At 37.1% G+C, this 25,558-nt stretch overlaps 1 protein-coding gene across 2 annotated transcripts in view; it reads right to left on the bottom strand.

Moving 5' to 3' along the window:
* SLC49A4 (solute carrier family 49 member 4) overlaps positions 1-25,558 on the bottom strand; it is a 97,159-nt gene that overhangs the window by 23,700 nt on the left and 47,901 nt on the right. For both annotated transcript variants that reach the window (XR_010155323.1, XM_001167764.8), the window contains exons 5-7: positions 22,668-22,776; positions 12,181-12,248; positions 8,343-8,470 (exon numbers count right to left, since the gene is read on the bottom strand). Coding sequence is in view for 1 of the 2 variants with exons in the window: in XM_001167764.8 (XP_001167764.2) it covers positions 8,343-8,470; positions 12,181-12,248; positions 22,668-22,776 (305 nt within the window). In the remaining variant the exon portion in view is untranslated. The remainder of the gene's footprint in view (positions 1-8,342; positions 8,471-12,180; positions 12,249-22,667; positions 22,777-25,558) is intronic.

Below are 25,558 nucleotides of genomic sequence, written 5' to 3'. Positions count from 1 at the left end.
TCTTCATTATCAGAATGGGGGAAGGTAGCTGTGTCAGGACTGATTTAATATATTCCAGTGTTCTGGGGCATGCATAAAGCAGAGGCTGATTATTCCAAGTCTGAATTTGACTTCCATTTGGGTTTTCAGTTCTCATACATTCAGTGGGTGAATGTCATCTATTAAAAGTCAGGCAGACAAGATAATTTCCTGCTTGTCATAGAGGGTTCAAACTACATGATCATTAAATATTTCCATAACTTTGTATAATACTGATACTAAAATTACAATCAACTGCCTTTCAATTAAAAATTCAAGGTAATTCAGCAGAACACAACTGAAGTGCTGATGCAGATTTTTTTTCTAATAAAAAGCTAATAAAATTTCATGGGCCCACACTTTAAATGGTAAAAAACAAAGTCCTGTGTAGCACAAACTACAGTTAAAAATGAATGTATTTCAAGCACATGACTTGGATCATAACCCTGAAAATACTCCTCCCCACCCTTGTGCCCATAAAAAACCAAATTACTAAACTTTAGGGAAACAAAACTATGTGTGAATACTTTTTTTTTTTTGGAGACGGAGTCTCGCTCTGTTGCCCAGGCTGGAGTGCAGTGGCGTGATCTCGGCTCACTGAAAGCTCTGCCTCCTGGGTTCACGCCATTCTCCTGCCTCAGCCTCCCAAGTAGCTGGGACTACAGGCGCCCACCACCATGCCCGGCTAATTTTTTGTATTCTTACTAGAGACAGGGTTTCACCGTGTTAGCCAGGATGGTCTCGATTTCCTGACCTTGTGATCCGCCTGTCTTGGCCTCCCAAAGTGCTGGGATTACAGGCGTGAGCCACCGTGCTTGGCCTGAATACATTTTTATTAACTAAAGTTACACTAAAAACTTAGGGGATCAGTGGTTATAAAACATCACAGATAAGAATAAGAACTATTCTATCAACATCTAACGAGATTCTCAAGACAGCAATAACAATTACAACTTAATAATCTTGGATTTATATAATTTCCAAAAATATTTTAAAAACTGCTTTCACATATATTATCTTATTTGATCATCCTATCAGCTCTTTGAGGCAGGTAAAGTATTTTACAGTTGAAGTTACCAAAGATCTGAAAGTAAAAAAACAGCTTATTTAGAAATAGTGTAAATTATCAGTGCTAATAATATGATTAAGGCTTACAGACTCTAGCATGTTTTCTGCCAATTCACTGTGTCACAGTGAAAAAAAAAAAGTAACAAGGCCTGGTATTTTTTAATCCAATGGTATTGACATGAAAGGCCTATTTCCCAAATACGTATTCAGCACAAAAGCTGGAAGTGACTGCACATTATATGACAGAAACAAAAACAAAGAACATCAAAAGGTTACAAACAAAAAGATGAATTTTAATCACATTAAATATAAAACTGGCCCCAAATTGTTTAAGTATATAAGAGGGAAAACTTAGCTTAAGCCTTTCTTCAAAATGACTTATCAGATACCTATTATGTGGAGGCTGCTATGTTAGAGCAGTAAATAAAACACACTCTATCCTCAGATCACTCTTATACTCTAAGGAATATGATGGACACCTGCTGCCCCAGCAACCATTTATATGCACAGTGTTAAGATGATAATTATATTCCTCTCTCCAAAAAAAAAAAAAAAAAAAAAGCATGTCTAACCATGAGAAGCAACAGCCTTGGTGCTGAATGCAGCAGGAAAAGTGTGCTAAATTCTAGTAAAATGTTTTAAGGAGGACCCTAGCAATCTATGATAGGTTTAGAAGAGAGTCATCCGGCAGGTCAGTGGTGTGGAATCCACATCCGATGAGGAATGGTCCTAAGAATGGGGTCGGGGGCAGGGGGGGATGGTTAGATTAAAAGCTAAGGTCAGACATGACAGCTGTCTTCAAATGTTTTGAGGGCTGTCAGTGGAAGAGAAAGGGAGTTGACTTGTTCTCTGCAAGCTATGTTGCTCCAAGTCAGTTATAACTCACTGGGAGGATGAACATTCTAGGCCCCAGAGCTAACAACAAAACAGGTGATGTCTTCTCTTGTGGGAGATATTTAAGTTGTAGACAGGTGAACATATACCTGGGATGTAATAGAAGAGATTCACTTACTCAATGATAAATTATATTAGATGATGCCTAAAGTTCATTTAAGTAGATCAATAACAAATTTAAATACATGTAGGGAGGAGAACTTAACCAGGATATTAAAAACAAAAATCTTGCCAGGCATGGGGCTCACATCTGCAATCCCAACATTTTGGGAGGCCAAGGTGGGCAAATCGCTTAAGCTCAGGAGTTCGAGACCAGCCTGGACAACGTGGCGAAACCCCATCTCTCCAAAAAAAAAAAAAAAAAAACAACAACGAAAGTTAGCTGGGCATGGTGGCACACGCCATAGTCAGTAACTTGGGAGTCTGAGGTGGGAGGATAGCTTCAGCCTGGGAGGTTGAGGGTGCCGTGAGCCAAGGTCGCACCAGTGTACTCCAGCTTGGACAACAGAGTGAGACTGTTTCAGAAGAAAAACAAATAAACAAAAAACTCGTAGGTGCTTCTTGGTGGAAAATAATAATAGATTTGTTTACAGTTTTATGAAGAAATAAGTAGCATTACAAAATAACACAACAGATTTTTATTATCTTAAGGAGTAGATAATAATTATCTTAAGGAGTAGAATCAAGAATTATATCTTAAGGAGTAGAATCAAGAAATGTCCCTGAAGGGTAGGCTTATAACATTAACACACTTTACTGGACAAACTTTTATTATTGTGCATACTGACTGAACTTTTATTTCATGATAAAGTTAGGAAAGTTAACTGGGAATTATTATATTAGACCTTTATTACAAATATTTCACAATCCAATTAAACTTGAACAAGTGAAAATACACCTTTTGCAAATGAAGGCACATATAAAGAGAAACAACAAGCAGCCAGAAGAAACATTCACAGTGTTTGCTAACTATATAGTTTTTTCATAGGTTTTGAGTGTGCTGAATACATAGAATACACATGTATGTGTGTACACACACAGATATATACATTTCTATATCACTGAGCTGTACCTCTTCTCTCAGCATCACATTTCTTCCTAAAAAAAAAAGTGACTGCTGTGGCCTTCATAAGCTACTTCTGATTAAAATACGCAGTATATGCAACTGCGGTTCCAAAAGAGGATGAGGCATATTTTGCTGTAAGGTACTATTAAATCATGGAACACTCACTGATACCTAGTCAAGCCCTCTAACTGTAAGAAACACAGAATCTGCTGCAAGACTTATTTCTCTTCTTGAAAATCTCCATGGATAAACATTATATGATCTGCCTCAGCATTTAATGATTCTTACATTAAGATTTTTCACAAATCCATTCTCTTCTTTTAATCCATATTCTACTTTTTCTTCCTTGAGCACGAGACTTTGTCTCTTTTAGTCCATAAAATTGAAAACAGTAGTTAAGAACAGAGGCAAAAGACATGAAAATATAGTAAGAGGATTACTCTCTAGCCTATACATGTTGAATGCCCCCCCTTTTTTTTTTCTTTTTTTAAGAGACAGGATCTCACTCTGTCATCCAGGTTGGAATGCAGTGGTCATGGCTCACTATAGCCTCGAACTTCCAGGCTCCAGTGATCCTCCCACCTCAGCCCCCTGAATAGCTGGGATTACAGAAACATGCCATGACATCTGGTAATTTTTTTATTTTTTGTAGGGACATGGCCTCACTATGTTGCTCAGGCTGATCTGAAACTCCTGGCCTCAAGTGATCCTATTGCCTTGGCCTCCCAAAGTGCTGGTATTATAGGCATAAGCCACTGACCCAGCTGTTGCATGCCTTTCAATACAACTGGGTATGTTTCCTTTCTTTAAATAACACTTGAAGTCACCTTGTGGTCAGCTATCACTCCCTGGGGGTTTCTGTCTAGCTAGTTGTCCTTCCTTACTCCCCCATCCAGCATGTTTCTGATATCACTGTCATAGCATTCTAGTAAGTTTAGATGAAATTAGATAAATAATCTCTCCCAAGGCAACTTCTGTCAAACAGTCAAATTATACTGTTTCAGTAAACTCAACAAAGTGCTAACATTTTTCAAAATGCCATTTTCAAAGCATTCATCTGTTCAGTACAAAATGACTTGGTGAGTTGTGGCTAATAGGGCTGCTAGACATCTAGTTCTCAGATAAGGTGAATAATGTATTTTCAAAATTTTGTTTATTGCATAAACTTCAAGATTTTGAAACTTGTGTTATCTGGTCATGAGGTTATTTATTCGCCCTATTCTAAGTACTTCAATTAATAAAGACATAATGCAATTTTAAATATTCTGAGTTTCCCTAAGGAAAAGCCTCCAAGAGGATGTATGTAAGCAAGTAAATGTATCAAAACAGTATGCTCTGGGATAGACTGGAATGACCCAGTTTTTCTTCTGTAGAGATGGTAACAGTAATATCACAACCAGTGAACTACAGAAAGATTGCAATAGAAAATTTTAGTTTTAATGAGGTTGGGCGTGGTGACTCACTCCTGTAATCCCAGCTACTTGGGAGGCTGAGGCATGAGAATCACTTGAACCTGGGAAATGGAAGTTGCAGTGAGCTGAAATTGCACCACTGCACTCCAGTCTGGGTGACAGAGTGAGACTGTCTCAAAAAAAAAGACAAAGTTTTAATGAGACAGCAGTAGCACTTATAACACATGGGTTGAACAAAATTAACTAGCTTTCCATTTATTAAAGAGTTTAATACATATATTTACAAATACGTTTCACGTAGATTCTTCTGATATATAAAAAGCCATAAAAGAAATTCTAAGTTTGCTAGGAAAGAGGAAAAAGACTAGATATTTTCCTGATTAAAATAGGAATGACCAGTAAAAAAGAAACATGAATTTACCATTACAGACTTTAAATACCAGCCTAAAGGTATAGATTTGTCTATAGTTAGATTTTGTAGTAAGTTTCCTTTCACGAAACCTCTTTTACTTAAAAGGAATTAGGTCAGATTTTTACAAGGCTTGTAAGGGTATCTGTGACATATTTATTCAAATTATCGTGTTCCATTTAAAACATGCCCTTCTACCTTCCTACAGCAAGTGCTGAATAAGAGTGACCACAATTGCTGACTACCACTGGCAACAAGTAACGTTTACTGTGGCTCAAATGGAGATAACATATACTTCATTCATTCATTCACTCCTTCTTCAGGGCCTGTGCTAGGTTCCACAGTGGGAGTTGGCACAAAACCATGCTCCAGATTTTCAGACTGGTAGGGAAGATAAGACATATATACCTAAGTAACTATTAAGTAGTATTAGGGGAGAGAGACAAAAATCTGCTATAATTCAGAGAAGGAATGTGGACAAATCTAGTCCTTAACCCAGTGTGCTTGTAAGGTAAAAATACATCTTTCAAGAGTATCTAAGTGACATTCAAAAACTTACTTGCAATTGAAAACAACAGTAGAACTTATAAATTCTGTGGTTGTTAAGGTGGCCACATCAATTCTATCTTTCAATTCTGGCCTTAATTTAGAATTCTGCTTTCCTTTCTGTCCAACATAATTGTTTTCAATACCAGACCAGTAAAATATGGTCTTGACTAGGGTCAATCACATCAATTTTAAGATTTAAAAGATGAATAATTTTCAAATACATTTTCCCCTGATTATAAAATTAAAACATGCTCATACAAATCCAGACCAAAAAAAAGAGATTAAAAAATTAAATTCATTCTTAATCCTCCACCCAGAGATAAAGCTGTTATCACATTAAATTGAAAATAAATAAAATTTAATGGAATGTACTATCTTATAATAAAAATTCTACACTTAAATCAAGGGAAAGAAATCTGTTCTTTATGTACTCATGACTATGTTCTTGTAAAATCTCACAGATGCTAACTTGACATACAGTATCACACACAAAAAATCTGAATGTAATGCCATGAATAAGAAGAGTTGTAAACTAAGACTGTTCCACCAGAATGTTGTACAACTGCTAAATTATGAAGTTATACCAGAATAAAATTTTAAAAAAATTCTGGCTCTGGCTCAGAATACTTGCCAAAATTCTTCAAAACTCCAATGTAGGATGCCAGTGTGTACAACAGTGCACAGTATTTTACTCTGTATCTAATTATTACTTTGGACAACTGGGTTTTCCAGGCAAAGCATGTGTACAGAGAAGAGGGACTGTTGGCAGGATGGTGTAGAACAGGGATTTCCAGGCCTTCTTTGTTCTTAGCACTCCTAGCATCTCAGTAATTTTTTCACAGTGTTCCAAGGCCAAGAGAAACAGCTAACAATCCCATTAATCACATCATTTGGTTAAAACTATTTAATAACATGTATGATATGTCCTAACAATTTAGTAGCCATTAAAAAAATAATACCCATAAGCTGAAAGAAATATATTTTTATTTCGTCCTTAAAGAACCACAATTACTTATTGATGAGATGTGTGCACTGATGCGCACTGCAAGACTTTTAAAAGTTTTGGAATCAGACTGGACACCCCCACCCTCATTTTGTGTTCCACACTAATTTTTATGTGGTACTTGTGTGGTACTTCCCTTTTTATCACAGCAACTGCCAAAAGAATTACTTTGCAAAGATATGATGTCATCGAAAAGAATGCAGCAGAATCTAATGCTGAAACTGGGAACTTCTCTGAACTAGAGGTTCAACCAGTATCTGACAGATGTTGCAGATCCCTGTGCTGCCCTTGTGAGCTTACTGAGGCACTCCAGGGTGGCTGGCTTGGTGCAGAGGTTGCTAATTTTGAGTATAGGGCAATGTTATCCCCTTGCCCTATTATCACTGTAAAAGTGGTAGGAAATCCCAAATAAATGGCTGTCCTTGAAAGATTTGATGCCTCTGATGTGTAAACTGCTGGTTCTTTTATTACAGAGTATAGAGATCCAAAGTGGGATATTCCTTACATATAATGTAGACCAAAAACACCTGCCTTCTCAAAGATTCCCATGGAACATACATGCCACTGGGCAATAGGTCCCCATGGAGTCACTTTCAGACTCTTATTTATTTCTACTCACACAAATGCTTGTTATAAATGACTGTTACAATCTTACAATCTACCAAATAATCCTATAATTAAATATATAATGCAAAAGGTGGCTGAATATTACTTGCAAATAATATAAAATATGCATCTTAATATTTTGCTGGAAGAAAGGAAGGAGTAATAACAGAGTCTTTGGTTTATAAGCCAATAATAATCTGTCATAGTAATTTTAAAAAGATCCCATGGTAGGCAGAGTAATGCCCTCCCTCCCCTAAAGATATTCATGACAATCTCTGGAATCTGTGAATATGTTATTTCACAAGACAAAGGGGATTAAGGTTGAAATGGGACTAAGGTTGCTAATCAGCTGGCCTTAAAATTGACAGACTTTTCCAAATTATCTTGGTGGGTCCAATGTAATCATAAGCATCCTTAAAAGTGGAAGAGGAAGAAAGAGGAAGGCAGAAGGGAAGGGTTCAGAAGCAGATGTAACGATGGAAGAAAGGCACAGATAATGCAACGTGAAAAGGACTTGACCCAAGGTTGCTGGCTCTGAAGGCAGAGGACAGAGCCATAAACAAGCAATGTGGGTGACCTCTAGAAGTTGGAAAAGGCAAGGAAAAAGATTCTTCCCTATAGTCTGTTCACATTTTGATTTTAGCCCAGTGAGACCTGTATTGAAATTCCACTCTACAGAAATGTAAGATAATAAATTTCTGTTGTTTTAAGTTGCTAAATTTGCATAACTTTTACAGCAGCAATAGAAAATAGACTCTGAATTGATGACATTAATAATGACAACAAAAACAACAGCAACTAAAAATGTTTCAGGTCCATTAGATAAGCTAAGTAAGCTGGCTGTAATATACTTTCAACAGGTATTTCCAGTTAAGTTTTGCTTTGTATTAATGATGGAATAAAACTAAATGTAAAATAAACCTATAGGGGCTGGTTCAAATAATTTTACTTAAGTATACCATAGTTTTTTGCCTTGTTAATTATTATTATTATTTAACAGTGATATAATGACTATAACCAAGATAAAAATCTTTGTATTATGCGCTGATAGAAATTTTAAACAAATATAAGCATTTCCATGCTCTGTGTGTTAAGGCTAAAGATTATACTTCTTTTCCATGTGAAAAATACCAATTAAAATATTTTTAGTTATTTTTTGGACTCTTTAGATAAGATGATGGTTTGATGACTGGACAAGAGAAACTTTTTTGTATATTTAACAATTACAGAAAGCAAGAAGAAGTCCTACTGTCAGAGTTATGTACACTTCTGTGAATGAAAATATTTATTTAAAGTTCAAAAATAGCCTATGCTCACCTGTGGTTAAAGGTAGGTGTGTGATGCTGTTCAAACAGGTCAGGGTGAACCACGTGGATGACAGTGTAGCTCCCGAAAACAGGAGGAGAAGAATTAGTTTCAGCATACCCCTGATAAAATCTGCAAACCTAAAAACAAAAATGCCCTATTAATTCTAGTGGGATTTAAAAATACTATTTAAGCAAATGACACACTTTCACTAACAACTACTTGAGGAATTTTCCATATATTCTTTTAAAAGACAGTTTTCAGTGTTTTTTTAAAACAAATTTTCTTGTATGATGTTACTTTGTGATAATTTTTTTTTCTCTTATAAAACACAAAAAACGGCATCTTTGTTCAGGATCTATAATTTATAGGATATATTCTGAGTGTTTACTTTTTTTTTTTTTTAGAGACGGGATCTCACCATTGCCTGGCTGGAGTGTAGTGATGTGATCACGGTTCACTGCAGCCTCACCTCCCAGGCTCAAGCAATCCTTCCACCTCAACCTGCTGAGTAGCTGGGCTAATTATTTTTTTTGTGTGTGTGTACAGGGTTTCTCTATGTTGCCCAGACTGGTCTTGAACTCCTGGGCTCAAGGATCCTCCCACCTCAGCCTCTCCAAGTGCTGGTATTACAGGCATGAGCCACCATGCCCAGTTGATTCTGAGTTTTTAAGTGCCACTGTCATTTTCTTTATATTTTTCTATACTTTCCAAACATTCTATAATGAACATGTATTATCTTAGTTTTGAAAATCAGGCCAACTTGTTGACATGAACTTGCAAAGATCTCTCTCAAAATTCAAACTCACTTAGAGAACAAACACAGATGCCTACACCAGAGCCTCTGAGGTCCTATGTGACCTGCTGCCTGGCCCTGCTCTCTCTTTTCCTACTGTTCTCCAGTTGGATGGCCATATTTCTGTTTCTCATACATGCCATGGTTGCTTACCACAGCAATATGTAGCTTCCGTACTTGTTCCATCTGCCTGGAATGCTGGTACCACCCGGATCTTCACATGTCTTACTCCTGTTTACCCCTCAGGTCATTCAGGTCTCAGTTCAACAAGGCCCTCTGGGCTCAGTGAAGAAGTCTTTTCCCATCCCAACTCCACTTTCTATTTTATTTCTTCATAGCATTTTCTCTATTGGAAACTGTCTTGTTTTTGCATTTATTTTTTGTCTTCCCTACCAGACTGTAAACTTCCTGAGAACAAAACATACACGGCATCTGGAATAGTGAATATTATTCTTCTAAACTTGGGACTTTTATAGCATTTTAAGTTTTCATGTTTGAGTTTTCATGAAACTAAAGGGCATCTGGTAGAGATGCTTATCATTTAGCTATGCCAAAAAAATTTTCCACTTGCCAGCTGCTTTTCCTCACCTGTGGATTAACTGTTGATTCTACGGGCACAATCCTCTGGCTGCACAATTTATTCTGTCCTTCAGAACTGTTCCTCTTATAGAATAGCTGATCCCATCTCAAATACAACATTTACTATAATCTCTTCACTTTTAATTTTCTAAAGTTGATTTACATTTCTATTGTAATTATGTGACTGTCCTTCTTAAAACTTTGAATACTATCTTCTGTTTTGTACTTATTTGACATGATATGGTTAATCATGTTTGTGTTTTCTAGAATAAAATGACTTCCTATGAGAGCTGATGCCATCTTTTGGTGGGAAAAATGAATGCACTTTTGCCCAGTGACTTAAATTTGTCCTCAAGCAGAAAATTCTTAGGTATGCTGAAAAAGTTTCCACAGCTTTACAAAATATTCCACAAGAAAATCCAAAAGACTGTTTTAATCCCACACTTACCTAACAGTTTTCAGATTTACATTTTGGTATGCTGCATAAACTTATTTGTCAGATACAGAGATGACAAGGTATAAGAGAATAAAACAGGCTTTTAGTACAAATCAGAGTTGAATTGCAAGAAAGTTTCACAGAAACTGATCATACAAGAATAAACCAACAGCTGTAGTCTGCTATTTTTGGAGATCCAGTCCTTTCGAATAGGCTGATACCATTGAAGTGTATTATTAGGACCAAGAAGTATCTTTAATAGCGGTCTTTAATTACAAAAATATCACCCAAAGCACTCATGTATGTCTACAAGGTAGCACTGTCCTAGGGAATCCCAAAAAACAGTGTCAGGAAAGTAATTTTAAAATTGATTTTAGGGCTAGGAGATAACTGAAATTGATTTCAGATCCCAGAGTAAGGGTAGTATTTTTTTAGAACTTCCATTTCAACAAATTAAAAGCAGAAAAGTCCTCATTCTAAATTTTCCCTTTAATTATATCTATATCTAGTTAAAATTAAGGGGTACAGAAGGAAAATAATGACAAAGGAGCATTTAAGACTTCATTTTTGATACATAATTGTTCCCCCTTTGACCAATTTGGTGCTCAGAATAGGATGTGATCAATGACTCACTATAATTGGCTTGGAGATTTAACTAGAAAAATGAGGTATGATTCTTGTCAAAATAAGACAGGTCAATGTATTTTTAGTATCAGTGATTTCCTACAAATACTATATTCCCCTTCTGCTTCTTTAGCTTTTAGTTTTCTTATATTTTCCTAACACTTCAAATAAAGTGATTTAGAAATTACAATGTCAATTTATTCTTTCAATATCCCTGAAAAACTATGTGAACCATAAAGTCTAGGTATAACATTATCCCGTATCAATTATATTCAAGTATTTAGATATTGAGGTGATATATGGATCTTATATTTGATCTTCCCAAATATATAATTAGATTCTCCTCTTCATGGTAAAGTTGATTGCCTAATTTTGTTTTTGAGCAGAGTAAAATGATTTGGGAAGTGAATGAATATTATCTCTTTGGAAATACCAAGAATAGTTTTATAGGCAGTTGCCTAAGAGAGTAACATTTTAATTCTTTTCCTTTTTTTTTTTTTTAGAACGAATGGGACCTTTTTCCTACTTCTGACTCATTCTAACAATGTGTTGTTGTAATAGGTTATGATCAAAGACAGTGTGATGAAACTGAAAGTCTTCACAGACATTTTGCATCAAAAAGGGATAACCATAGGAAAATACCAGCCAAAAAAGACCATAAATAAATAATGTCTGCTAATCAGGACACTGCCTGTTCATGGAAAGTTCTACTGACACTTTTACAAATGATTTCTTCTCAACCCTTTTAGTCTCCACGGCTATTAATTTGTCTTTATTATTACATTACCTTTTTTGGTCTCCATTTGTAGATGTTGTTCTCCAATAATATGGAAAGAGGCACCTTAACTACACTGGAAATACATTTCCAGTCTCCAGAAAAAAACACTTGAGGAAGGGACTACTCCAGAGAAACTTTCTTATAGCAGCAAATTCTTTTTTTTTTTTTTTTTTTTGAGATGGAGTCTCACTCTATTGCCCAGGCTGGAGAGCAGTGGCGCAATCATGGCTCACTGCAACCTCTGCCTCCCGGGGTTCAAGCAATTCTCCTGCCTCAGCCTCCCTGGTAGCTGGGACTACAGGCGCTCATCACCACACCCAGGTAATTTAGTGTTTTTAGTAGAGACAGGGTTTTGCCGTGTTGGCCAGGCTGGTCTTGAACTCCTGACCTCAGGTAATCCGCCTGCCTCAGCCTCCCAAAGTGCCAGGATTATAGGCATGAGCCACCATGCCCGGCCTGTTAGCAGCAATTCTATATAACGCATGTGAATTTTCTTGTAGTCTGAACAAGTACCCCTTTCTGACCTTTGCTTGTTTTACTTTTCCCTGAATTGTAATGTTTATTTAGGGGAGCCTATTTATCTGTAGGCTTTTTCCCCCCGCTCTGTCCACTCACAAGTTTAACAAAATATTCTCACCTTGCCATAGCTATTCCAACAACACAGCCTCCAACTATGGACCAAAATCCAATCCAGCCAGCATCTACCTGTTAAGAAAGAAGCAGACACATTTAATACAAGACGATCATACTGCAATATAAAAGGAATGAAAAAAAGTCCTCTATAATCAATATGTTAGTAGCTAAATGGATGAAATAAAAGAATTCATGTGTAACTAATGTATACAAACATCTAAGAAAATATGTCCTTGATTAACTGTTTATTGGAATACTGAAAACAAAATAATCAATGTCATCAAACAAATATTTTCAAGTATGTACTACATGCCTAATATTGGACTAGGAACTCTTAAAATAAGAAAAGGATGGAAGATAGTCACAGCCTGAAAAAGTTTAAATATAACCAACATAGGAAACTGCTAGGTAATAATTAGATGCTAAAACATGGGGCAACAACTAAAAATGTATCAGGAGGTGGAAGGCAGGGAGAAATGTGGGGCTGAGCAAGAGAGTAGACAGAGAAAAAGAAGTTGAGCTGGGTTTCAAATGTATAGCTTGTTCCCCTCTTGAGAAAACATTTCCAGTCCTGTCATTTACTAACTGTGTGACTCTGAGCAAATTATGTCTTTTTACCTGTAAAATGGATTAAATGAGATAATTTGTATACAGTACCCAGATCAGTGGCCAGGACATAGGAAGTGCTCAATAAACATTAGCTGTTATTATTATTACTAACTGATGAGGCTTCTCCATCTATCTTGTCTCTTTCCTGCTTGTGTGGCCACATTTTTTCACAGCAATCTACGAATGCTGCCTACATTCCTCATCACTCCTGTATCTTTAACTCTTATTATGACTTGGCTTCTGTCCCAACTCATACTCTAGGTCTCAGTTCCTGCATTAGTGGAATGGGGATAATAAAGTTTTTCTGAGGGTTAAATAAGTTAATAAATGTAAAGTGCTCAATGCATGTTAGTTGTTATGAATGAAATTTCATGTCTCTAATAATACTGGTTCCTCTTTCTCCTTCCCACGACCACCATGCTTGCTTTTATTATCTTCTTACTTCTTGACCCCTGTAAGAGCTTCTTAAATGGTCTTCGCAATCTATTTTGCTCACTGTTGCCAGAATAATTATCCTAAGCATTCCGTGTCCCTGCTCGGAAATAGTGGTTACAGGACAAAGTCCAAACTTGACCTGGCACTTGAGCATTGCCCAAACTAGCTTCTACCTTTTGTTGTTTTTCGAGTCATATTTTTCTTTTTCTTTTTCTTTTTTTTTTTTTTTTTTTGAGACAGAGTCTTGCTCTGTCGCCCAGGCTGGAGTGCAGTGGCACGATCTCGGCTCACTGTAAGCTCCGCCTCCCGGGTTCACACCATTCTCCTGCCTCAGCCTCTTGAGTAGCTGGGACTACAGGCGCCCGCCACCACGCCCGGCTAATTTTTTGTATTTTTTTAGTAGAGACTGGGTTTCACCGTGTTAGCCAGGATGGTCTTGATCTCCTGACCTCGTGATCCGCCTGCCTCAGCCTCCCAAAGTGCTGGGATTACAGGCGTGAGCCACCGCGCCCAGCCTTTGAGTCATATTTTTCATTACACTTGTGACAGGGATTGCCAGCTGTCCACCAAACGATTTCTTCTTCTACCTGGGTACTTAGCTAGATGACATGTCCCAGTTCCTAGCTGGAACAGGTGACCATGTGTCAGTTCTCATTAATGGAAGTGAGCATAAGTGAAGTGTGCCACCTCCAGGTTAGAACTTGGAAGAAGGTGTATGCCTCCTCCATGCTTTCTCTGCCTTCCTGCCAGCTGCAATCTGGATGTAGCTGCCCAGCTGCACCCATGCATATAATGACAAGGTCCTAGGGGACAGAAGAGAATACAAGTGGAAGCAGACTCGGTCTCTTAAATCAGTGTGAGGAAAAGAGCTGTCCAAACTGGACAACCGTCCTAGATTACACGCGCTGTCCCAGATTGCAATGTGAATGACAAATAAATTTTTCTTAAGTCTCAGAATTTTGGAGGTCTACTTCTCCCAGGAGCATAGCCTACGCTAAGCGATACAGTAACTTTATATGAGTCTTTTGCTCTATTGGTGTTTGCTGCCAGAAGCAAACATGAAGGCTCTCAGGAGAAAGATAACATCCTGAAGCTTAAATTATCTCTCTATAGTTTTTCATACTATTGGCATTTGAGGCAAGAGAATTCTCTGTTCTGTAGGACCACTCCTCTCATTGCAGCACATCTGGTATCTATAATCCAACGCCCACTAGGCTCCCACAAACACTTCCTTCTATCCTCTAGGTGAGTGGGGTCATGCTCTAGGTTAAGGACCACGGCATATCTGGCTGTACTGATGCTGGTACTTTCAGAACATTTAGTACTTTTCTACTTGCTTTGTTCATGACATTTGCCCTAGTTAATACAATTCTACCCAATACTTAATTTAAAAATTTAAAAAATTGCTTTCATTTAATTTTAAATTCTACTTTATTTAATAACTGATATGATTCAGGGTCTCTATCTCTCTCAGAGTTTGTACCAAGAAAGATACTTCGAAGGACTTCTTAGGGTTTACAACATGAAGCACAGATCTGCCAAATCAATATCATTTTTTGTGTGAGTGACATGGGGCCTTACTCTGTCACCCAGGCCGGAGTATAGTGGTGCAATCTTGGCTCACTGCAGCCTCCGCCTCCTGGGCTCAAGTGATCCTCTCATCTCAGACTCCCAAGTAGCTGGGATTACAGGCGTGTGCTACCGCGCCCAGCTAATTTTTTGTATTTTTGGTGGAGACAGGATTTTGCCATGTTGCCCAGGCTAGTCTCGAATTCCTGAGCTTAAGTGATCCACCTGCCTCACCCTCCCAAAGTGCTGGGATAACAGGCGTGGGCCACCATACCCAGTCAAAATCAGTATCATTTAAATGGGTGCTACACTTTTCCTTAACAGAACTGAGCATACTTGGAATACCTGCCATCCAGAAAAACAGGTGAGAAAACTAAAGGAAGCCTTTCTTATAGTAAAGGTGCTGCTATGGTCTGAATGTTGGTGTCCCCCACAAATTCACATGTTGGAACTTAATCCCTAAAGTGATCATATTAAGAGGTGGGGGCCTTTAGAAAGTAATTAAGGGATGAGTGCCCTTATAAAAGAGGTTGAAGGGAGCTGCCTTGCCCCTTTGCCACATGAGAATGCAGCAAGAAGGTGCCATCTTGGCAGCAGAGTGAGCCCTCACCAGATATAAATGAGTTGGAATCTTGATCTTGGACTTTCTAGCCTCCAGAACTGTGAGAAATAAATTTCTATGATTTATAAATTACCCAGTCTAAAGTATTTTGTTGTGGAAGTCTGAACAGACTAAGACACGTACACTAGGTAATTTAGATTAGTATTCTGGTTGAGAACTAGAAAATCTGGGGAAAATTTTATCTGAAGCCATCAGAGAGCCAAGAAAATAATCCACAATTCTGAAACCATGATCTAGGATGGGAAGATAATCTGAAGAGATAAGCACGGTATTTGGAGACAATTTTCCTTTAGGGTTGTTGCTAATTTCAGACAAGGTGGCTAAGGGACTGAGAAGTTATTGACAACCTCACTGACCTAGAAGAAAAAATATGAGTTTAGGGCCTGCTGTGGGGTGGCTTTGTAAAAACCCCGGGTTTTAACTGGGCACTCTGAAGGGCTGTACCTAAGAGTAGGAGGAACTAGAAATGGAACAGCCTCCTGAGGGACTAAAGCCCAGCTTTAAGTGATCTCAAGCTCTGAAACTAGATTAAGGTGATTCCCAGACTTCTGCCAGAAAAAATATAAATTCTCTCTGAAGGAAAACAATATCATCTTGATACTTAAATTATCTCCACAGCTTTTCATGTACTATGTCTAGCACTCAATCAAAAATAACTGAATGCATAAAGAGATTTTTTTAAATTACCAAATATCAAACATATAAATAGACCTACAAGGGACCAAGATAATGGAATTATGAGATACAAATTTGAAATAACTATTTTTAATAGAGAAAAAAATAAGATATCAAGCATTTCTACTGAAATCTGTCAACTATAAAAAAGAACCAAAGACAGGCCAGGCGTGGTGGCTCATGCCGTTAATCCCAGCACTTTGGGAAGCCAAAGCAGGCGAATCACCTGAGGTCAGGAGTTTGAGACCAGCCTGGCTAACATGGCAAAACCCCGTCTCTACTAAAAATACAAAAATGAGCTGGGTATGGTTGTACGCGCCTGTAGTCCCAGCTACTGGGGAGGCTGAGGCAGGAGGACTGCTTGAACCCAGAAGGCAGAGGTTGCAGTGAACTGATCACGCCGCTGCACTCTAGCCTGGGTGACAGGGCAAGACTCCATCTCAAAAAAAAAAAAAAAAGAATCAAAGATAAATTTTATAAAATTTAAAGTAACTCATAGATGAATTTAATAGCATATTTGACACAGTTGAAAACTGAAATAGTGAGTTGGAAGAAAAGATAGCTAAAATATCCAGTCTGAAGCATAGAAAGGAAAAAGAATATGTCATAACAAAAAAAAGTGGGTGGGAGAAGAAAAGAAAGGCAAAAGAGACACAGAGAATACAGTGTAAAGGTATAATGTATATAGTTAGAATACCCAAAAGAAATTAGAGAAAACAGAGCACAAGTTTTGAAGAGACACTGACTAGAAATTTTCAGAAATTAATGAGAGACATCAAGCTAACAAGACGACATTCAATAAGTTGTGTAAACCTCAAGTAGAATAAATTTAGAAAAAAAAGCCACCTAGTTACATCATATCAAAGCAAAACTGCTGAAACCAATGATATACAGAAAATCTTAAAAGCAGCCAGCTTTTAAATTTGAGAGCTAACTTCTCAATTAAAACAATGGAAGCCAGAAGAAAATGGATTTTTTTTTTCAAAGAACCAAAAGAAAATGACTGTCAACCAATAATTCTATGCCCAACAACAGAAAAACTCTAAAAATGAAGATAAAATGAAGACATTTTTAGACCAAAACAACAACAAAATAAAATGCAAACACCAAACTAAAGAATTTGTCACCCACAGACCTGTACAATAAACAAACAAAAACACTAATGGGTGCTCTTTAGATAGAAGAAAAATGACTACAGATTTGAAGACTGAAGATAAAGAAATAAAGAACAAAATGAGTAAACATGAAGATAAATTCGAGTCAATATCAACTATGTAAACAATAATGTCTTGTGCAGTTAAAATATATGACAGTAATAGCCTGAAAGATGGGAGAGGGTTAAATGAAGTTAAAGGGTTCTAAAAACCTTAGATTATCCTAGAAAAGGTAAAATTCTAATTTGATAAGTCAAGTGTGCATTCTGTACTTTTTAGGGTAATCATTAAACAGTAAAAGAGTCTATAACTGCCAAGCTAATAGAGTGGGGGGAAATTAAAGTAATAAAAAATACTTAATCCAGAAGGTAGGAAAGATGACAAAAAGAATAGACAGGGCTGAACAAAATAAAGACCAATAGTAAGATGGCAGGTCTAAACCCAAACTTGTGAGTAATTGTATTAAATATAAATGCACTAAATACTCCAATTAAAACACAAAGATGGCCTGACATGGCCCACACTTTGGGAGGCCAAAGTGTAAGGATTGTTTGAGCTCAGGAGTTCCAGACCAGCCTGGGAAACATAGAGACTTCATCTCTACAAAACTTGAAAAAATTAGCTGGGCATGGTGGTGTGCACCTGTAGCCCTAGCTACTTGGGTGGCTGAGGTGGGAGGATCGTTTAAACCCAAGAAGTTGAGGCTCCAGTGAGCCATGCTTCTGCCACTGCACTCCAGCCTGGGCAACAGATCAAGATGCTGTCTCAAAAAAAAAAAATCAACTCAAAATGGATTAAAGATTTAATCCTTTTCCTGTTTGCCCTGAGAATACTCGCCAGAGGTGCTTTTGCAGCTGCAGCATTTACCCCAAGATATCTTTGCCATTAACTATCTTGCTTTTATGACTATTTTTACATCACTCTTAGTATATCAACTTTGGCGACAAAAGACATCATTCTACTTATAGCATTCTGTTTTTAGTAGTGGTATTTCCATTTACAAAATATAGTAATTCTCAACTGCTGAAAATGTCAAATCCTAGAAAAAGGAGCATTCCTACGTGTGATATTAACATCGTTCTCAAACAGTCGTTGGCTAGAGATTTATTTGACGGATCCGATTTTTCTGAAATAGACGATTCTGATGATTCAGATGATTCTGATGTTAGTTCTATTTAGAAATAACTCCAAGAACAGTTTTTATATTTTCATATTGAAAGTCAGTCAGATTTGCTTCAGCATCAAAGAGCAAGTTTATATAAAATTAAATGAGTGCTGGCAGCGAGCTGCACTTTTTTTTTTTTTTTCTAAAAGGGAAAAGGGTTCAATATAAGACTTGAAACTATGAAACTACTAAAAGAAAACATTGGGGGAACACTACAGGACACTGGTCTGGACACAGATTTTTTGAGTACAGCCTCAAAAACACAGGCAACAAAAGCAAAATCAGACAAATGGGATTACATAAAGCTAAATGGCTTCTGAACAGCAAAGGAAACAACAGAGGGAAGAGACAACTTACAGAATGGGAGAAATATTCACAAACTATACATCCAACAAGGGATTAAGAACCACTATCTACCTATAAGGAACCCAAGCAACTCAACAGCAAAAAAAACCAATCCAATTAAAAAATAAGCAAAAGACCTGAATGGACATTTCTCAAAAGAAGACATATAATGGCCAACAAATATACAAAAAGAAATGTTCAACATCACTAACAATCAGGGAAATGTACATCAAAACTACAATGAATAGCATCTCACCCCAGTTAGGATAGCTATCACCAAAAAGACAAAAAGTAACAAATGCTGACAAGGATACAGAGAAGGGGGAGTGCTTGGACACTGCTGGTGGAAATTAAAGAAGTACAGCCATTATGGAAAACGGTACAGAGGTTCCGTAGAAAACGAAAAATAGAACTACCATATGATGTAGCAATCCCATTTCTGGGTATATACCCAGTAGAAAGGAAATCAGTATATAAAAATCAGTATATAAAATCAGCATATAAAAAAGAAATCTGCACTCCCATGTTTATTGCAGCACAATAGCCAAGGTTTGGAAACAACCTAAGTGTCATCAACAGATGAATGCATCAAGAAAATATCGGATATATACACAATGGAATATTATTCAGTCACAAAAAAGAATGAAATCCTGTTATTTGCAGCAACATGGATGTTAAGTGAAATCATGTTAAGTGAAATAAGCCAGGTATAGAAAGACAAATATTGCACGTTCTCACTCATATGTGGGAACTAAAAAGGTGGATTTCAGGGAAGCAGAATGTAGAATGATAGTTACCAGCTGCTGATGAAGAAGGGTGGGAGGATGAAGAGAAGTTGGTTAAGGGGTACAAAAATACAGTTAGATAGAAAGAGTGAGTTCTAGTACTTGATAGTACAGTAGGGAAATTACAGTTAACAACAGCTTATTGTATATTTCAAAATAGCTAGAAGAGAAGAGTTGTAAGTTCCCAACACAAAGAAAAAATAAATGTTTGAGGTGGATAGCACTCTTACCAATTTGATCATTATACACTGTGCACAGGTATCAAAATATTATATATCCCCCCCAAATATGTACAACAATTACATATCAATTTTAAAAATAAGAAAAATAAAATAAAAATTTTAAAAGCTGCTCAGCTTCAAAAAGTATCAAATACCTGAGAATAAAGCTAACAAACACACAGAAGGTATCTTTGCTGAAAATTATAAAGCATCATTCAGAGACATTGGGACCTAAGTAAATGAGGAGAAATATAATGATCATGGTTCAGAAAACTCAAATATTATAAAGGAGTTAATTTTGAAAATGATCTGTAAATATAAAAACTCTAACAGAAATCCTAATAAAGGGAGAAATTTACTAAATATCAAAACTAGTACTTATTTATAACACTAGTATAAATAATACAATTTGGTATTGGTGCAGGGACAGACAAACAGACTAAAGGAATAAAGTCTAGAAATACACCCGTGTATATAAGGAGACTTGCTTACAACAAAGATGAATAGAGGGCAGTGAAGAAAAAAAAATGATCTTTTCAAACACTGATATTAGGTTAACAAATATCTATGGGGAAAAAAGAAACAACGCCTATCTTATAATAAATACAAAATCAATTCTAGGTTTAAATTCTAGGTAAATGTGACAGGTAAAAGAACAGAGCTCTAGAACAGCACTGTCCAACAGAACTTTCTTTGATGATAGAAATGCTCTCTATCTACACCGTGCAACATGGTAGCTGCTAGTCTCATGTGGCTATCCCGCACTTGAAAAGTGCTACTGCAACTAAGGAAGTGATTTTTTACTTTTATTTCATTTCAATTGGTTTAAATATCAATTAAGTTGGAAGTTTATTTTGAATGTGGCTAGTAGCTACTATACAGGATGACACAGTTGTACAAGATAACATATTTATGAACTTGGAGCAAGCAAAGATTTATCTTTCTCTTTTCTGCATTATAGCCTCAGTCTGCTAAATCCAACATCTAGAGTATCTAAGAGTTGGTTTCTAATGATTGCTTTTTACATTTTTTTAATTTTATGTATCTATATTTGAGACCACTGCACCCAGCCAAATAGGGGTCATACTTTCCTGTTTCTTTACATGTTTAATGCACTTTTTTTTTAATTGTATACTGGGCCAGGCATGGTGGCTCACGCCTGTAATCCCAGCACTTTGGGAGGCTTAGGTGGGCGGATCACGAGGTCAGGAGATTGAGACCATCCTGGCTAACATGGTGAAACCCTGTCTCTACTAAAAATACAAAAAAATTAGCCGGGTGTGGGAGGCACCTGCAGTCCCAGCTACTCGGGAGGCTGAGGCAGAAGAATGGTGTGAACCCGGGAGTCAGAGCTTGCAGTGAGCTGAGATCGCGCCACTGCACTCCAGCCTGGGCGACAGAGCGAGACTCCATCAAAAAAAAAAAAAAAATTGTACACTGTATGTTGTGGATGACACAATAAAGATATTCTAGATTCTTTTATCTTTTCTAAGATGGCTGGCTTTTGTTCTAGTAGGCAGTTCAATTACTAGTTGATCACCTTGAGCATGTGTAGGCCTCATTTTGTGCTTTATAAGGATAGATCTCCAAACTCTCTTCTCTTCAGATTTTTGTCTTTGTTTATAATGGGTCTACACTAGAGTAAGGCTTCCTCTACCTAGGGCATGGTCCTTGATTCTACAGTTTGGCTATTCTGGTTAACAAGTGTGAATGAGGTGTTACCATTCTGGCTGGGCCAGAACTCCAAGACAATCTTGACGTCTTCTATCTTTGTTCTGCTTTCAACCCATATCACTCTCTCTGTTAAGCCTCCAGTAGTTTTGCCCTTTATATGTGCAGCCCATTTCTCAGCCAAAGATTACTGGAGTCCCCCAAAGTCCTCTGGGGAGCCCTCTTCTGCACAGCTCTCTTCTTTACGTATCGGTAAGAAAAAGGCAGCCCAATAGTGGGCAAGAGACTCAAACTAGTATGTCACAAGAAAAAGATATTCAAAATATCCAATTCACACTGAAAAGACACCACAGAAGTCACTATGATGGCATACAACTGCACAGCTATCAGCATGTCTAAAGTGAAAAAGACTAATATTATCACACAAGTGGCAAATGATGTGGGATGATGAGAAATTTTTGCTGGTAGGATTACACATGGATACCACCACTTTGGAGAAGTTTGGCATCATCTACCAAAGTAGCATATACTATACGCAGCAGTTCCATTCCTAGATATGTATCCAGTAGAAATGTGTATAGAGGTGCATAGAGACATGTAAGAGAGTGTTAATACAGCATTGTTTGTGGCTGTCAAAACTGGTTAACAATCCAATCCAAATGTTCACCAAAAGCAGAATAGACAAATTTTTTTTTTTTTTTACTCATACAATAGAATATCACAGCAGTGTGTTTTCTTCTATTTACCTCTCCAAATTTCTCTCTCCTCCTTTCTACCATGCTATCTGGAAGCAAAGAGAAGGAATGGATGACATCAAGCATATAGGTGAAATGTTTATTTTTAAAGAAATGAAATACCCTTATTTGGAGCCCAGAGACAAAGTCAGAAACTAGATGAAGAAATAGCTATATATTTGATGATGGGATCTTAATCTTCTTTATAAGGTACGAAGCAAGGATAAAGAATGGAGTCAACAAAACTAAGATTTCCTTCCTTTTTTAAAAAACCAGTAGTATCATTAATAATGCCCACAGAAATGTGAAATTCACAACTATTGTCAAAATCAAGGAGGAAAATCAACATTATTTTTTACCTATTCCATAAAGATCTTGCTTTTGCAACAATGGTATAGGACGATGTTTTACCCAGTCCTTGAAGCTAAAACCAAGAACACGTAACCAGTATTTATAAATTAAATGAACAAAAATACCTACAACATATAAAGAAATAAAATACTTACTTGGCTGACATGCGCTGGTGTTAAAATTAAGTCCAGAACTCCAGACCAGCCAGCAAATACACCAAGTGGTATGGCATATGCTAAAGCAATCATCAAAAATCGAAAATTGCTGTGAATGAGAAATAAAAGGAAACATTGTAACAAATTAAAAATCTAGAATAAACTTAGTCATGAAAAATGTATGTCATTTGGAAACTGGAACACTGGAATCAGAAAATATCTGCAGAATGGCATTAAAAACTCCAAAAAAAAAAAAAAAAAAAAAACGTGCTGGAAAGGTAGCAGAGAAAAGGAAACGCATATATACTGCTGGTTGAAGTGTAAATTGGTTCAGCCACCATGGAAGGCAGTTTGGCAATTTCTAAAAGAACTTAAAAGAGAATTACCATTTGACCCAGCAATCCATTATTGGGTAAATCACTCCACTATAAAAACACATGCACGAGTGTATTCACTGCAGCACTATTCACAATAGCAAAGATGTGGAATCAACCTAAATGGCCATAAATGGTAGACTGGATAAAGAAAATGTGGTACAAATACACTATGGAATACTCCACAGACATAAAAAAGAACAAGATCACAACCTTTGCAGCAACACGGATGGAGCAGGAGGCCATTATCCTAAGAAAACTAACACAGGAACAGAAAAGCAAATACCACATGTTCTCACTTATCAGTGGGAGCTAAACATCAAGTACATATGGACACAAAGAAGGGAAAAACAGACACTGGGACCAACTTGAGGGTGCAGGGTGGGAGGAGGGTGAGGACAGAAAAACTACCTATTGGATACTATGCTTATTATCTGGGTGACAAAACAATCTGTACACCAAACCCCCATGACATGGAATTTACCCATGTAACAAATCTGCACACGTACCCTGAGCCTAAAAGTTAAAAAATATATATGTATATATACACACATATACACATATGAATAACTATATATACACATATATATACAATATGTGTATGTACAGGTATATATATATATATTCTTCAAGAAGCTCAAAGTGGCAAGCTTTATAAAAGAAAAAAATCTGTCAGTTAATAAATTCAAGCTTCTTGAAATTTTTTTTTTTTTTTGAAGATGGAGTTCCACTCTTGTAGCCCAGGCTGGAGTGCAATGGTGTGATCTCTGCTCACTGCAACCTCCGCTTCCCGGGTTCAAGTGCTTCTCCTGCCTCAGCCTCCCAAAGAGCTGGAATTACAGGCACCTGCCAGCACACCCAGCTAATTTTTGTATTTTTAGTAGAGACAGGGTTTCGCCATGTTGGCCAGGCTGGCCTCGAACTCCTGACCTCAGATGATCCACCCACCTTGGCCTCCCAAAGTGCTGGGATTACAGGCGTGAGACATTGCACCTGGCTCGCTTCTCGAAATTTTTTATTTTTATAAGAATAATATTTTGTTCATATTGTTTAAAATTCTCAATGTTTATTATACCAATATTATTTCATCAAATGAGTAGGTAGTTTAAAAAAAGCTCTGGCCAGGTATGGTGGCTCATGCCTGTAATCTCAGCACTTTGGGAGACCAAGGTAGGAGAATAACTTGAGGCCAGGAGTTCAAGATCAGCCTGGGCAAGATAGTGAGACCTCACCTCTATAAAAATATATAAAAATTAGCCAGGTATAGTGGTGTGCACCTGTAATCCCAGTTAATTGCAAGGCTGAGGCAGGTGGTTACTGTGTGCTATGATCACATCACTACAATCTGGCAGTACTTGACAAATTAAGCTTAGACTATTTTATGACCTAGCAATCATGTTACAGGGTCTGCTTTCCAAAGAAATTTTCAGGTCTATGGTGACATGCATGAGGATGTCACTGCAGTAGTGTTTATGGTAACAATAAATTGGAGGCAATCTGGGTACACAATGAGAATGAGTAGATGAAATGTGATAGATTAATACCATGGAGTACAAAGAACTAGGTGTACACACAGCAGCAGGGGTGCATCTTGAAACAGAGTGCTAACATCACAAAATGAGAGTTGTCCAGATATTATATGCCTCCTGATGAAAGGAAGCAGCATCACTTACGAAGCGGTCTTGTAAAACAAAAACAAAAGCAAAAATAAAACCTGAATCACAACATACTTTACAAGAACCATAAAGGAGAGGGGAACATGTCAAACTATACAATGAGGAAATCAACAAAATCCAGATGTTGGGAATAAAAGTGCTGGCTCCTCAACAATTAAATTATAAGAAACAAAGAGCCATGTTAAGGAAACCTATAGATTCTAAGGCACTTTGGACCAATTGCAATGTGTGGCCCTAATGTGGAAACTGTTCAAACAAACTGTTAAATGTTTATGAGATAATTGAAAATTTAAACACTGATTTGATATTAGCAAATTATTTAAAAGTTTTTAGTTAAAATAACGGCACTATATGTTAAAAAGAGTCTATTTTTGACATATATTGCACATATTGAAATATTTCTGGATGAAATGGAGTTGTCATCTGGGATTTGTTTCATGATGCAGGAAGGTGGGAAGTGGGAAGTGGGTGGTACAAAGATAAAACGAGACTGGTTGTAAACTCACTGACAATTGTTGATACCGACTTATAGGGGTTATACTATTCCACCTTTGTATATTATTGTAACATTCCCAAATGAAAAGTTAAAAAAAACAACCATGTAGTGCTTAGTGAAAAATGTCAAACAGAATGATATCCACAATATGGCATAATTTAGATGAATTAAACATAGATGCATACAAAACAGTACACATACTGCAAAAGCACAGAGACAAAGAGATACACATTAAAGGCATCTGAGAGGTGGCCTGGGTTGGGGGAGGGAAATGGGAGAAGGAAATATAAACGAAAAAAAAATACGTGCTGGCAAATAATCTGATTAACTCAGAAAACAATGATT

Source organism: Pan troglodytes, chromosome 2, assembly GCF_028858775.2.
Source record: "Pan troglodytes isolate AG18354 chromosome 2, NHGRI_mPanTro3-v2.0_pri, whole genome shotgun sequence".
NCBI lineage: Eukaryota > Metazoa > Chordata > Mammalia > Primates > Hominidae > Pan > Pan troglodytes.
The sequence above is the reverse complement of the archived record's forward strand: the minus strand, read 5'-3'. Positions and strand labels throughout refer to the sequence as shown.